Below are 15,900 nucleotides of genomic sequence, written 5' to 3'. Positions count from 1 at the left end.
CCACAGCCATAAAAAAGAAGACAGGGAAGAAAACCCTCTGTTTTTCACCTACACCATACAAATTCATTGTTTTATATAATAATGAAAGAATTTTTTAGCATATAAAAATAAGCAGATTTTAAAATACAGTTAAGCTTCTCACTTAGATTGTGTTAGTGAAGACGAAGTATAATAAACAAATTGAATTACTGGTTTACAGAAAAAAAAGTAAATTGATGAGACAAATATGCAATAGAATGCAAAATTGTATAGAAACTGAAGAAAAAACCCAACAAACTAAGCAAATATGCTGTTGACACTGAAGCTAAGAGAAATATTTTGCTGAACAGGAAGGAATAAAGACCTGCAGAACTAGTCATTTACAGTAGTCATGTGTCATAATAATGTATTTAGAAATTAGAACAGTTTAGCCTGGTTAAGTGTTTGCCTTGAATATAACTTCAATGACTTTTAGCTTCTTCAGCTGTTTTAAGGTGTTTCCTTACACAGTTGTAGATACAGCTATTTAAATCAAGTAATTAACAAATGGTTTTATATTTAAGAGCCATAGGGATATTATTTATTTCTCTAACATCTCCATCTAAGTGTGAAGAATTAAAAGGAAAAAAAAAAAAAGGAAAAAAAAAAAAATAGCATAGTAGAGTGAAATAGAATATTGTTATTTCCAAACTTTTCTTGTGCAGATAGTTGTATAAGTATCACTACCTAATTTTTTAAAGGTTTAGAAATAATTCTGTCTTCAATGATTTATTTCATTCATATCTTACAAATACTTGTAGTTGAGCAACCAGTCTGTCTTGAGAGAGTGTAAAAGATCTGCCTTATGTATCCAAATTCCTGCTCTTCCTGGGCTGTGGAAGTACACAAACAATTAACTCTCCATGAACTTTAAGAGTGTTTTCCTTAGTTGCTCAGCTTTCTTAGGGCTCTTCTTGCAAGAACAACCTACTGGTAGGTAAGGGGCCCTTCCCATTTCTGTTCTGTTCATGTTTGCAATGAATAATGAAATGAAAATTGGTGTTGCTATTTCTGAATACTGCTGTCATAGGTTTCTACGCTAAACACAAAATGAAATGGGAGACTGGCACTTAGAAGGTTATAGCTATCTCCTAAAATAATGCTATCCAACTGGAGACAATTTTTTGTTTGTTTCCAAAAGCATTTTTGGGTGCAGTAATATGAACCTTGCTTTTTATTTGACTATTATGACAATCATCCATACCATTCAGAAATTTAAAAAACTTTGCAAAAATGCCTTGTTTACATTATTCAATTACTTAAGCTCTTAAACTTATAAAAAAAGTTAAATAGATGTTAGTACTTGAGTAATAAGTTCGTAAGTGAGCCCAGCGTGAACCGAAGTGAACATATTCGCTCTGTAATGTTTTGTTGTTTTGTTTTTTTTTCTTTTAATCATCTACACCTTCAAGAGACCAAATATTATTGTTCTTATCTACCATTGTTTATTAGCCTAATCTTTAAATCTCTCCCTTTTTGTTTTATTTTGGTTTTTTTCTGTGTAGGTTTCACTCTGGCTATTCTCTCCCACCTTTTCTGCACCAGGTGTGCAATGTTTGCAGCTAAACTTCTCACTCACATGATGGTTGCTTGTTTGGGTACTCAGGTAAGAAAAAAGACTTAAATCTCTAAATGTAAATCAAGTAAATCTTTGCTTTCCTTTTCCTCGCTTCTGTGGCCATGTCTGAACAGACCTCATTTTCTTTTCCACAGTGTAAACCACTTTTGGAAAATGTAGACTTTCAACATATGATACTTATGGTTTATCCAATATTCATACCTTATATTGGAAATTCAGTTGAAATTATACGTTTTCTCAGAATATTTAGAGAAAACTTATGGGTGATATAGCCATGTGAGAAGATAGTTCTGTATGTGAAATAATAAATGTTTTAATGATGGGGTATATAATTGAGACAAAGAGTTCCATCATTGACATCATTATTTATGAAGTAGATTAGTGTCAGTAATCATCAATTCTGTGGGAAAGGTTTGAGTAGTAGACGATGAAAGGTCTTTTGCACCCTGGTCTCTGTAGGAAGGTATAGCTATGAAGAATTTCAATAATAAAAGAGAATAAACTGTAGAAAGTCCTTCTAGTTCTCTCATACTGGTTCAAATAGTAGATAATAGAATATCAGCAAACTGAAGGAGCATATAAAAGGAGAATATATCTCTCTGTCCTATAAAATATAACTTTCTCATCTTTGTTCCATCGGGTGAAAGGGACAGCTATCAATAACCTCAAGTATCTTAAAATTACTTTATGGAAAGATTTCTTAAGAAGGAGATTTTATGTATATTTTTAGTTCTATAAAGATGATGTAAATACAAATTTAAATGTAGGCTGAAGGCAGGAGTGCTTAGAGAAGTTAAGAAGATAGCAGGCAGGTACTTACAGGAATGTGTCATATCAGGGACATACTCAAATTCAGAGTAAGTGATCTCTAGTAAGAATGAAAGGAGGGTTTGAATGTCTCTGTTTTCCAGTCTTTCTACTCCTAAGTAGAATATATTTTGAGAATTAGTAAAACTGTATGTAAGGAAAAACTATGCAAAAGGCATGTACTTCATGGGTGGAGAAAAGTTGGAATTGCCAGTGCAGGAAAAGATTACAGAAGCTAACAGGTTAAGACAGAAAGGATTTTCTACGAAGATATAAGAGCATAAAAAAGCCGTCATTGCCTTTCCTTCTTCATGTATAAAAGTAATACTGAGAAGTCAGATATTTCTGGCTACTGGAATACTACGCTTAGTTCTAGCTCCTGAAGGACTTTGAAAGTGAGAAAGTTAACTTCAGCTGGGCTCACAGGCTTTTCTGTCTGCTAGCTGGTTTTAGTTAAAATACTCCATGTTTAAACTTTTATATGAAATACTGATCTGTGTACAATAATTCTTGAGAATAGTTCCATGTGGTGTGTAAATATAGTAATTTGGTTTAATTAGAGATACTATTTAGAACAGTTCTAAGTCCTTTTGTTATTTATATTCAACCCTAAAAATCCATGGCTTTTCCTGATTGCTTTTTCTTTTGCCATTCAATTATTCCACAATTTAGAACAAAACTTTTGAAAGAAGGTTATAGCAGGGTAACTGCTTAGCCAGCTAGCTAACTTGGAGAGGAAATAAAGACAGCTTTGCAGCAGCTGTTGAAAAAACAAAAGTGGCTTTGAGGTAGAAAGAAAAGAGACGGGGTATGTTTGACAGGAGTGAACTGAACTACTGTGCTGGCTATTCTGAACAGCTGAAGGAAAATCTTTTAAAAAGTTGCTTGTGTTGTGTTACGTTTGCATATGTTCTGCCTAGATGGAGCAGGCCTGATTAGGAAGACTAAGTTTAACAGAAAACTCTAAATAGAAGATACTTGTACAGCTATACCCACCTACAAGTATTTGGATAACATATGTATGATTAGATATTTACAATATAATCGAAAGTTTGGTGGTTTTGCTAACCAGTGACTCTGTATGAGAGGTCTTATTTAAGACAGTGTTAACTGAGAACTTACTATGTGAAGATCATCATTTAATAATTCCTAGTTTAAATAAAAGGGAAATGTTAGTACTTTGCATTTTTATCTAGTAATATTTAGGAAGTAGTAGATGCTGTATTTGTACCCATTAGATGTCAAATCTAGAGGAAACTGGTGTTTCTTTATGCAGTTATATTTTTACCAGAAAAAAAACAGAAACCCTAGAGTATTTCTGGTTAGCTGCCCTGTTTTATACATTTTTGAATAATTAGGTTTCCTGCAATACGTCTGCATTGGATATTTATTAGGCTTGTAGAAATTTTTTCTTGAATTGCTACCAGTGCACTAATTACTATTATCTGTAGATGGCAGTCAAACCTTTTCAGCACATTGCTCAGAAACTTGGTCTTCCAAGGCTGTGCCTGCTTTGTGGTTGCTCACAACAATTCATTACTCTGTCAGTGATGGGGAATGGTGATTCACAGTATTTGACCTTCATTTCATTCTTGGTGTGTCTAGAGCTTCCAGTGTTAATGGAGCATTTGTAAAGTATTCAAGAACGGATGTTTCACCAAGTGTTTTATAAAACTACTTGGAAAGACATAAGAGGCTAAATAATTCAAAAAGTTTTTCATTCCTTTCCATTCTGTTGTTTATTCAAAGAATCACGATGTCTCCAACAAACATTATTTCTTGAATCATTAGTTAGTCATGGTATTTTTGTTTAACCAGCATAAGTTCATGCAAGAATACCTTAAATGTGCAAGCAAAAAATTACTGGGTTGAGATTTTCAGTTTCAAAGTAAATTTAAGTAAAGATTTATGTATTTAAAAAATTAAAGTATAATGAGGACATTCTTCACAGTGTCTCAATACAGCCATACTAATTGATAAAATTTTCTTTTCAAAAAACTTTAAACCTAAGTTACAATCTTAATAGGAACCATTGCTTATGGCTGCCATGCTTTGCTTGGGAATTCCAAGGCAGAAATACATGACTAAGCACTTTGTACGTGGCTTGTGCATGTATATTCAGCCTGATGCATCTTGTCCACATTAAATTTCAGTGTTTCAGTAAATTTCGTAGGCCATTTCTGCAGCATATGCTGACTGTTGCAAATGACATGAACACGTGCTAAGTTCTCCATTTAGATTTTTTTTGTGTGCACTGCTGAGCTACTCCGTATATGTGCAGTAGCTGTTTCCCTGAAATATATGAACATTCCCGATCTGTTTACAGCAATAATTGTGTACAAATGGCCTGATATTCTTCTGGCCAGTAATGAAAATTAAAGTCTAATGGTCAAATAGAAAAAAAGGTATATGGGGAACTGTGTCATCCTATTTTTGTCTAAAAAGCTTTTATTTTCTAATTTAATCAGTCCTCAAGATACAGTAGCACTTAGCACCATCATCCGTCAGTGTAATATCTGTAATAATGACCAAGCTGGCAAGCCAAATTCATCCTACTGTTGACTTTGGTAGAAATGCATGATGAAGAATTATGCTTACTGTGTTTAACTGTTTGAAAGCTGTGCGTTATTCAGCCTGAGCAGAAATACAAACCTACATGTTATCTAAGAAGAAATTGTGCAAACAATCCTAGTTTAGAAATTGTTAAACATTTATTTGAAAATTATGAACTGCCAATTATAAATTGTAAGTTTGTTGTTTTATTAATTGTTCTTACTCAGATTTGTAGGAAGATAGAAAACACAGTTCTGCCAGAACTAAAGTAAATTTTAAAGATTGTATGAAATCTCCAAGAGATGATGAAGGAGCAGGATATGAATAAGTGATCATAGAGCCTGTAGCTTCAGTCATTATGTAAAAATGAAAATTCCTGCTTTAACTGTAGAATGTTGTTTCTGCTGTATTGTTTTTAGTCTTAACCCTTCTCTTCCAAACTAGGGGAATTCTCGCTTTTCCCCATACATAATCAAAACCCAAAAGAAATTGTCATATATACCTGGGCAGAAGGAGTTTGCAGAGCCTATTCCAGGATGAGGTGGGTAGAGTGATCCTCTGTACCATCACCACAGGGCAGCCCTTGCCAGTGAGTGGCTGACTGGCCTCTCTGCTGGCGATAGAGAGGAACCTTCATGCCAGTTTAGTCCTCCCGTATGATGATTCCACACGTTTTAGTCAGCTGACGGGAAATACTAATTAAAGGGCTGTTTCTGAAGAAGCCTGGTGCAGAGCTTCACTAAACTCTGTGTCCATATGAAATATGAAACTCTTATGGGATAGGAAACAACAAATATTTTCATGTATGAAAGGTGAGGAAATTTGCTTTATAAAACCTAACTGCCTTTGAGGACAACTAGGTCTGAGATTTCCTTGCTCTAATTTCCTTGCTGTATCCTGAGAGCAGTAAATAATGCTGAACGTGCTACCATCAGCCCTTCATGAAGTTGAGAAGGTTTGAAAGGGCACAGCAGAAACAAAATTGAACTGGAGTGATCTAGAAATTCAGCCTCATATTAATGTGTTTTATCCTGTTATTCTTCAATGTGAAATGTTGCAGTAAGAGGAATGGTGAGTCTTCTTCCACCCTTAATGTCGATGTTCCTATCTTTGGGATAATAATGTTTAAACATCCTCATTTAGAGAAGGAGAGATTCTACATGCATTACTTACAGTGGTAAGTGGAAAAGATTTACTCTTCTGTTAGAGGAATATTAGAACTTATTAAATAAAACTGGATATTCTTTGTAGTTTGGATTATTTGATGTTATTAAAGTGACCAGAACCTTTCTCAAATGGGTATTCAACCATTAACTCCCTAGATGAGATTTCTTAAAGATGTTACGCAATCTCTCTGTCCCTGCACAACTTGTGTTGAGACAATTGTGGAATATTCCATTCATCCTGGGATAAGTAAAGTTTCCATAGCATGGGCAGATTTTCCAGCTAAACCTTTTGATGCCATATTTCCTAATAAAGGAAGACAAATCTTCTGGTAATCATTTGATCTCACAGGACTAAATAAATAAATACTCTTGGCAGGTAAGATGCTTTCACCAATTCCTTACGTGATATTTGTATGATCACAGTTAATAAATGTCAGCTGGTTTACAAACAGTCAGGCTGATACAGGGCATGTGATAGACATACCCTAGTCCTGCTGATCACATGTTCCAATGTAATACAACATGTAGTGATTTCTTGGAGTCTCACCTATTTTCTTTGTTACCTTTACAAGAAAAATTAGCAGATAAACTTTTTCTTCCAGTGACTATGTCAGTAAGTTTCATACTGAATAAGTTATTTATTAGCTGATTTCAGTAATTCCCACCAATTCAGAGCCCAATTCAACCCCAGAGCATGGGGTTAAGTTCATGCAGCTTCTTTCAGAAGCAGTTTCAACCTAGTAAAAAGTAGAACTATTTGGGGATTAGTTTACATAAAAGACAATTTCATAGTAGAGTAATCTAAATTGAATGCTTTTCTAGCAAAGCAATAAAGTTTTATGATCAGTAATGCTCTAAGGACCCATCTCTATTAAATTATGCTACTACTTGTGAGTCTATGATTCTGAGAAGAATCAGTTAGACAAAGGTGGAGCTAATCAGGGATGTGTAGTAGAAGAAGTCATCATTTATCTCAAGATTTCAGTGACTTTATAAGCTGCTTTGTTATTTCATATATATATATACACACACATTTTAAAGATGTATATGTAATGTATCCTCAGGTGATAGATAAGGTGTATGAGGTCCTTTATGATCTGAGGGTCAAGAAATCCTTATCTGAAGCACTGCGGCACCTGACCATCAGATAAGTATTAAGCGTAATATAACAGTGAGGAAGGACTGTCACATAAAACAACAAGCAGTTCGTTACCTGAACCTTATTGCAGCGTATTTCTCCTTTTTCCAGTACAGGGACCCATTTTGCCTGTGGAGTTCCATCAGATATCAAATTGCTGTGGCTCTGAGAAGCTTGATATAAACATGACACCATCTGCAGATACATAAAACTAAAGCTCAGGCAAAAATAAAAAGCGGTGCAGATGCTGTAAGAGTGGACCTTTAAGGTCTCAGTCAAGGGAGTGTGGAGATGTAGAACCAGCTGAAATACCTCTATCCCATGGAAAAAGGGCAAGAAGTGGTGCTTTAGTAGTCATGGCCAGGTGACGGAGCGTGTAAGAAATAGACCTGAAATACTCAATGTAATTTAAATTTTATGTTACATTTTTCCTTCAACCAGCATAGGACTTTGGTCTCTCACTGGTAACACTACAGCAGTACTCATGTATTTCTACTGTTGCTGTTCATAGGAATAATGTTACTTTTACTTGTTCACTTTTCTCATGTTGGCTCACCATGTAGTGTTAATGCACAGGCTGTTAGTATCTTCTTGTAGATTATCTCCTGGTGTTTGCCAAAACTCAGCTATATGAGCAGTGCTATAACATATGTTAGAATGCTGCTACATTACCTCACACCTCCTATCCTCATTGCAAGCAGTCAAATGTTCTGTTTATCACTTTAAATTATAAGAGTATGAGATTTCTATCAGCTAATGCCTTCCAGCTCTTTTTCAATTATACCCTATTTTTTCCCAACATCACAAACAGTTGGGGACCACACACAGAGAGGAATAGACAGCAACATTCCCAAGTTGCCTATTCATTGCTTTTCTCTATATCTTCCTGTGAAGCAGGTTATACTGCAGGATATGCTGCCGCTCTCTGCTTCATGCTTTTCATTGTTCAACTCTTACTCCCAATTTCTGCCTCCTTTTTTCCACCTCCTTTTTTCCTCTCCCTGTGTTCTGTCTACTTACATGTGCCATTCTGCTGTAATAAAAGGGCAGATATCTATTACTTCTCCTAATTAGCAAATCTCCCATTGCTTGTTTCTCTACCAAAGGCTTTCCTCAGCCCTGTCTTAATTGAGAGAAGAACCTCAGCAGTTGCAGTTGCCCATAAATTCAAGCCCTAGCAACAGCTGTGCAGTGTTAATGTCAAGTTTCCAAAACATTCTTAACTTAGTTTATCTTTTGGAGGAAGAAATCCATAGGCTTTCATGAACAATAATGCCTCAATAGTTTTCCTTTACAGCTAATTAAAATTGTACTAACCATTGAATGTTTAGCTTCTGGTTTTACTCCACTACTGTCACTTTATTTGCTTACTTCCATGTGCAAGAATATATGCAAGGATATTTTAAAAGGGTCTTTTTGTTTCCATCTTTGGTAGGTTTATCATGACGTACTACTTCTTATCTTCCAGGCAGCTGATATTGCATACAAAGTAGGTCAACAAGTCCCTTTCAAGATTTAACTGGATAAATTATTAGTATACACGAAACCAGAGCCTGACCTTGTCAGATTCATACGGCAAGTGTAGTTTCAGGTGTATTGTGTTCCTGATTGCATTTGAAAATAAGTGAATAAGATTTTAATAAATACTAGTTTAATCATGATTTCAGGTAAGTACACTTGTATAATTTTTGATAGTTTACTCATCAGGCTAAAGTAGAATTTTATACACTGGTGGATGTGATTTTGTTCACATGGTAATTTTTTCCTGTTGTTGTACAGAAACTGCCTTTTTAAAATGACATGTGGATTTCTAAGGTTCAAACAAGCAGGTCATAAAACAAAGGCAAGACAGACTGTTCATTTTGATTATGCTTTTATTCTTTCATGTAAGTCATGTCAGTATTTTGTATTTTCACTATGTTTTGTGAGGTCAAGCAGGTCCTCCTTATGTGTGCTTTGAGGGTGATTGTGCTCTACAGCATCCAGGTTCAGGAAAAGCCAACCTTGAAAGTAAGTTAGGAAATAATTTACCTTTTTGAGGCAAAGAAAATTTCTGAAACAAAAAGTGAATCCCTGGTTCATGATAGGTGACCTGCTTTTAATGTTCCCACAATGAGAACAAAGTTGGGAAGAGAGAGACCAAGCAGTTATACTGTGTGTCCCACAAAAGCATTCAGTCCTCTAACTCTGAAACACATGGGTATTTTGTCTTTCATAGGTGTGCATGATTCAGCACAAAATATGTGAAAGGCAGACAGAGAAATACGTAGCTGAAAAGGGTAGATACAGAACTGTCCTGTGTAAATTCATGCTTACATGTGGCTCATAGTTACAGATGTTACTTCTGGCATATTTCTAAAATACTGCAAGTTGTGCTTGAGTATAATCTGTGATGAAGATATAATTTTGTACTTCAAATACAGACAATTACATGAACATTTTCAAAAGGTGTCCCCGAGAGATAAAAAACTGAGCTCTATTACAAAATCTACCTTCACATTAAATCATGCTCTTTAGTTGGTGCAGATCCTTGCAATCTTTTACCTTGGAGCAGAGTTTTGGGTAGATAGGTGGTTAATGTGTTCTTAAACCCTCATCTTAATAATTGCCAAGTCATTAATTCATTGTGATACATGGAGTCCTACACTTGACATGGGGCAGGCTAAAGTGATGTTCATATATTTATCTTTATGTTTTGTATAAACATGTACATTGCCTTCTACTTTGTGCACGCCAATATATGGCATTAATACTTTGCAGTTCATTACTAACTTCTAGCTGAGATCAGACATGATAGCCACTTATGACTTCAGGATAATTATTAATTTGGGTATCCCAGCTTCCCAACTTTGAGGAACAAAAGCTTTCAGGATATATTTCATCATAAATGCTATCAATTGTTAAAATATGTTTTGTTAACATCGGACTGGTTTCTTAAAGCCTTGTGTAAATGTGCTTTCACTGGAAAAGGAGTGGAATAGAACCAAATAAGGAAGTTGGATGAAATGTTTTTCCCCATGTGATTAGTAAGTAAGCATTAGCTCTTCAGCCACCTTCTGTGTTATAAAATCCTACAAATTAGTGACTTAAAGGTCACAATTATCTTCCTCTACCTATGTGAATTTTGTCCTCCATAATGTATCCCTGGTTGTGTTTATTTCATACTTTTAAATGAATTTAGCTTTGATGCTTCTAGCATTTAGATTGTAAGCTTTCGTTGTTCTGTACCTGTATGCTCAGTACTACTAAAGGGATAAAATAAAAGGTGAACTTGGTCTTCATTGTACTAATAGACCATTCCTGACATAAGAAGTAAATGTAAGGCTATGGTGATCTTCTATTTAGAAGCATGAATGGGAAAAATTGATGGGTCTTTTAATCACAAGTACAAATAAGCAGCAACTTCTTTGAAATCCGATGATAGCCACGGACTGAGCCTGCAGCAGAGCTTGGCTCTGGTCAGGAGCAGGAGTCACTGGGAATTTCCCACCAAACTCTCCCTCTCTTGTTGCCTGTAAGATTTTCCTTCAGATTTATAATAAGCTTTTACTAAGCTCAGACTTGTTTAGAGGCCCAGAAAGCATACACTGTAAAATAATAAATGGGATAAGAGACCTCTCTGAAGATAACTGTTGACAGCCATCAGTTTTAAAGTCCTGCTGCAGTGTGTGACACTCATTCACACACATAGAGCTGTGGTAACTTTCAAGGCATTTGCAAATGCTTTAGGTCTTTCAGGTTTAATTTTTTTTATCTTTATATTCAGACCGTTCACAAGGCAGAAACACACCATATCACCTTACTGATCTAAAGCAGTGTGCCCAAAGGCATGTGTCATTCTGTCCTCCAGCTTTCACAATGGCAAGTGTCCTTACTAAGCTTCACCCTAGGATAAAGCACCTTTAGAAACTTTCTTTGGAAATACTGAGATGTTGAGGTGCTGCTAGTGAGCCTGATAAATGTCAGATTCCAGTATATAATTTTGTTATCAAAAGAAAAAAGATGCAGTTTATTTTTCTAACCTCTGACATTCTGACTCATTATCTTCAAAATGTTACAATATTTTAAAGGACTCTGCTAACATTTATAGAATCGCAGAATCACAGACTGGTTAGAGCTGGAAGAGACCTTAAAGCTCATCCAGTTCCAACCCCCTGCCACAGGCCGGGACACCTTCCACTAGACCAGGTTGCTCCAAGCCCCGTCCAACCTGGCCTTGAGCACTGCCAGGGATGGGGCAGCCACGGCTTCTCTGGGCAACCTGTGCCAGGGCCTCGCCACCCTCAGAGGTTAGAATTTATCTATGTATAACACAACAATCATCCTCTTTTCAAAATTAACCAATTAGTTAATGTAGGTTTACAAAACTGGAAACACTTTTTTGTAAAGCAAAAACAAATTAGTGTCAGCTTCTATTTTTCAGTTGTTCATTGCCTGGCTATTTAGTCCATAGTTGTATACAGGTTACTCACTTGTAGCTTCATTTTGTGAACTTTGTGAAGTACTGCACTAGTTGTGATGCTTACAATGTACTAAACACGATAAACAGAAATTTGAAGAAAATAACTCACCTGAGGAATTTATAGTATAAAGAATCCACTTTTGCTTTAGCTCCAGCAGATGTCTTTCCTGCCTGAAGTTTCCACTAAACATTGCATCATTTTACCCTTTCAGAATATTTGAAGTTGCTGAGGGTTGCTGAATGAGATACATCTATAGCAGATGTACACAACCTTGAGGTCATCGCTTGCTGTCAGTGATGAAAATGTAAGCGTTGTACCTTTACTCAGCTTATTTCATATTCCTCCACAATTTAATCTGAATTGACCACAAGAAATTGCAGTGGTGCTTTCCTAACATGCATTGAATGATCTTGGATGCTAAATCATCCTAGGGAGGTCTATTACTTAGACAATCTGCTATATCACATAACTGCAGTCAAACACCTAGGGACCACCCACGTACAGGGAAGAAATTTGTTGTAAGACTAATTTTACGCCAGCCTAGTTTCTGAATTACTGGACAGGAAAGAGTTGAAGAACTTGTGGATATAGTAGCTAGTTTTCAACCAAGTCCAACATAATGCTTTCAAAACCTCATATGAATTTACTACATTTATGTAAGGGGAGAGAAGCATGATTTTTAAATAGGACTACAGTTCTATAAAGTAAAATAAATAGGTAGAGTCCCTGTAATTTAATTTTCAGCACTTCTAGTCTGAAACAAAGGGAGTTGGCACATATTCTGAACTTGGGCTTAGTGTTCTGTTTTCTGATATTGTTTCATGCCTGCTTGTCAAGACTTTCAACTAAGCATTTTAGATTATTTTGATCAGATCAAGGAAACAAATTCATGAGATTGAGAATAGACTCATTTGATAATTAATGTATTGTGAATAATTGAGCAAATTATCAGCTGTCATTTACTCACCAATAAAGTGGGTTTTCTTGATGTAGAATCAGATAGATGGATTAATTGTTCTACATGCCCAAAAAATAAATTATTTGATAGATCACATTGTTGAACAGAATTTTTAATATGGCCAGTGCTTTCTAACTAAGACTTGCAAAGCTTTTTTAGTAGCTTCCTATGAGAGACAGTACTGTTTAGAAAAGCCAGGTGTCACTGATAAACTAGGAACCTGTATTAGTCATCTTAGACTGTAAGTTCTCTTCTTTTCTTATCCTACCAAGACTTCTCCACACATCATGTGGAAATCTGGAGATGTGAATTTTCCTTATAGTTTGCTGTTAGCCTCAGTACAACTGTGTTCTGTTCAATAGCATAATTGCCTTCTCTTTGTTTATCATGACCCACCAGAGTAATAGCTGTTGCTGTACTCTCAGATGATAAAGGATTTCTAAAACTAATTCTGTTTTTATGCTGTATGTTTGAATTTATTTTTACTTGTTTATTTTACAGTTCCTTTTGGAATTATTGTGCTGCTAAAACCAATGTAAATCTTAAATCCAAGCATGATACACTTTATGTAGTGCAATTCCAGGATGTGTTTAGTGTTGTCATATGCATGAAATTCAGTTCCAAGCCTAATCCCACTGCTGAGCTCTGGTTTGCTAACTTTCAGTCAGATCGAGTTGAATATTTACCCTGAACTGACTGTATAATTACAGTAGTAGCCTACGGGGTAGGCCCTGCCCTGAAATGTTTGTTCTATAAAATGTTTTGAGAATGATAACATGGAAAATATGTTTATCAAGAGGAGAGATAAGTTTACTGTCCCATTATTTGGAACAGATCAGCACTATTTGGAAAAGCAAATGGGTTTTCTGCAAAGCCTTCATTGTCCTACAGATGTTGATAAACTTGAACTGGGCCTATGTAATTGTTTTTTGTTCTATGTGATACTAACATGTTACCTCCCTGTTGTGGTTTAACCCCAGCCAGCAATTAAGCACAACACAGCCACTTGCTCACTCCCTGACAATCAGATGGGGGAGAGAATTAGAAGAGTAAAAGTGAGAAAACTTGTGGGTTGAGATAAAGACGGTTAAATGGGTAAAGGAAAAGCCAACTGCACAAGCAAAGAAAAACAAGGAATCCATTCACCACTTCCCATGATCAGGCAGGTGTTCAGCCACCCCTAGGACAGCAGGGCTCCATCGTGTCTAATGGTGACTTGGGAAGACAAATACCACCACTCCAGACATCCCCACTTCCTTCTTCTTCCCCCAGCTCTAAACGCTGAGCATGACGTCCTATGGTATGGGATATCCCTTGGGTCAGTGGGATCAGCTGTGTCTCCCCCAACTCCTTGTGCACTCCCAGCCTGCTCGCTGGTGGTATGGGGTGAGGAGCAGAAAAGGCCTTGGCTCTGTGTGAGCACTGATCAGCAGTAATGAAAACATCCCTGTGGGATCAGCACTGTTCCCAGCACAAATCCAAACCAGAGCCCCATACCAGCTACTGTGGAGAAAAGTAACTCTACCCCAGCCAAAACCAGCACCCCCCCAACTATTTGGACTGTAGGTATTGTAATGCCCATCCATCAGTGTTGATAATACAACCATATCATAGATCAGGTTACAGAGCTTTGCTGGTTTGTGTGGATTTTTACATGTTCTTTTCTAGATTTTTTCTTTCATTTTTTTTAAAACCTGTATGGTCAGGGAAATACTGGGAGAATATATTATTTGCTGTTGTCTCTATTTTTACTTTAGGTGCTAAAATAGCCCTCCTAACTTTAGTATGTGTAAAGCCAAAGGTATGGAGTAGGTTAAGGAATAAGCGTGCTTTTTATTTATCTTTTCATTGGAGTTTTAGCAAGTCTGGAAGTCTGTTAAAACTAAGAAAAAGTTCTGCAGATCTACTTTAGAATTTGAAAAATAACCATGTCCTCTGTCCTTACAGTTGCCCTTTCCTCAAGGTACTGAGGTCTCTTTCTAAGTGCACAGAAAGAGCCTGCTACTTGCTTATTTTAGGTGTTTGGAGGTGTTTTTGCTTTGGCAGACTTTCTTATGTTGTTATATGTCATCAATATATCACTTACTGATTCTCAATCCACTTTGGTAATGTGATAAGATTTTGGCCTTGTCTTTTTTTTGGTTATTCTTGTTTTCACACTTCCATGATGAAAGTTGTGACTCCCTAAGTTTCTTGTCAGTTGGCCATTTCTTCTCTTTCTGTGTTTTTTCTGGTTTTTGTTCCAACAACAAATCTGTCCGTGAAGGTTCCTTCTATCATGTAGTTCTTCAGTCTAGTGCTTAGTAACATTTGAGATGGCTTAACAGAGAGAGACTTTGACCCAAATCAGCTGCTGAGTAGAGCATCTACAGAGAATTGTGAAGTTTATATTTCATTCTGATCAAACCATACTTTACTTAGAAGTGGCTTGTTTCTTGCATTTCTAGTGGTTTTGGATGGGTTTGAAATTCAAAACAGTATCTGGAGAGTTTTTTCATAAATAACTCAGATTGTCACAAATTATAAATCAAAAGTTTCCCATTGAAATTGATTATAATTAAACAATTGTACAAATGCTCTTAATAGCCTAAATAATGCCAACCACCATTTATTTTTCAAAATGCTACATTTAATGATTATACTTGGAGGCGTGAATTAGGATAGTCTGATGGCTTAGCTTGGCAGATCATACTGTTGCTTGCTGAATTTTAGAAAACACATTTATTTGTTAAATTTCAACAGTTCCAATGCAGGTATTTTATTGTAGGATATGTAATTCTGGGTGATGTGGAGAGAACGTTCAGTCTTCCTCACCTTGGTTTCAGAGATATGTGTTTTTAACTTAAGAGTTTTATAGAATATAAAAACTTAAGTTACTAGACACGGTAACTTTTAAATATTCTTTTCTAAGCTGTTTGCAAGCAATTAAAGTGGAACAATGAAACCAGACTTTCTCTTACACCCAAATAAGCTGCTCAGAATAACTGCGTAGGTGTATCTGAGAGACTCACACTTGTCACCATTTCCTGCTGAAGACCGAATGCTGAAATGCTGTGCTAGGGGTTCAGACCTGCAGACCAGGTTTGACCAAAAGCAGTACTACTTCTTGTCTCCCACAGAATCCTTTAGAGCTCTAATCTCCACATTCATTTAATTTTCTAATCTGTTTTCTTTTTCACATCTGGTTCTTTTTCACTCTATTGATGTGATCACTTGTT

General features: G+C 36.1%; 1 protein-coding gene across 1 annotated transcript in view; it reads left to right on the top strand.

The window, feature by feature from the left end:
• Positions 1–15,900, top strand: part of ADGRV1 (adhesion G protein-coupled receptor V1) — a 273,160-nt gene that overhangs the window by 123,949 nt on the left and 133,311 nt on the right. The window contains exon 83 of the mRNA XM_030511555.1: positions 1,524–1,624. Within this exon, the coding sequence (XP_030367415.1) occupies positions 1,524–1,624 (101 nt within the window). The remainder of the gene's footprint in view (positions 1–1,523; positions 1,625–15,900) is intronic.

This window comes from Strigops habroptila, chromosome Z, assembly GCF_004027225.2.
Source record: "Strigops habroptila isolate Jane chromosome Z, bStrHab1.2.pri, whole genome shotgun sequence".
Lineage (NCBI taxonomy): Eukaryota > Metazoa > Chordata > Aves > Psittaciformes > Psittacidae > Strigops > Strigops habroptila.
This window is presented reverse-complemented; position numbering and strand designations above follow the sequence as displayed.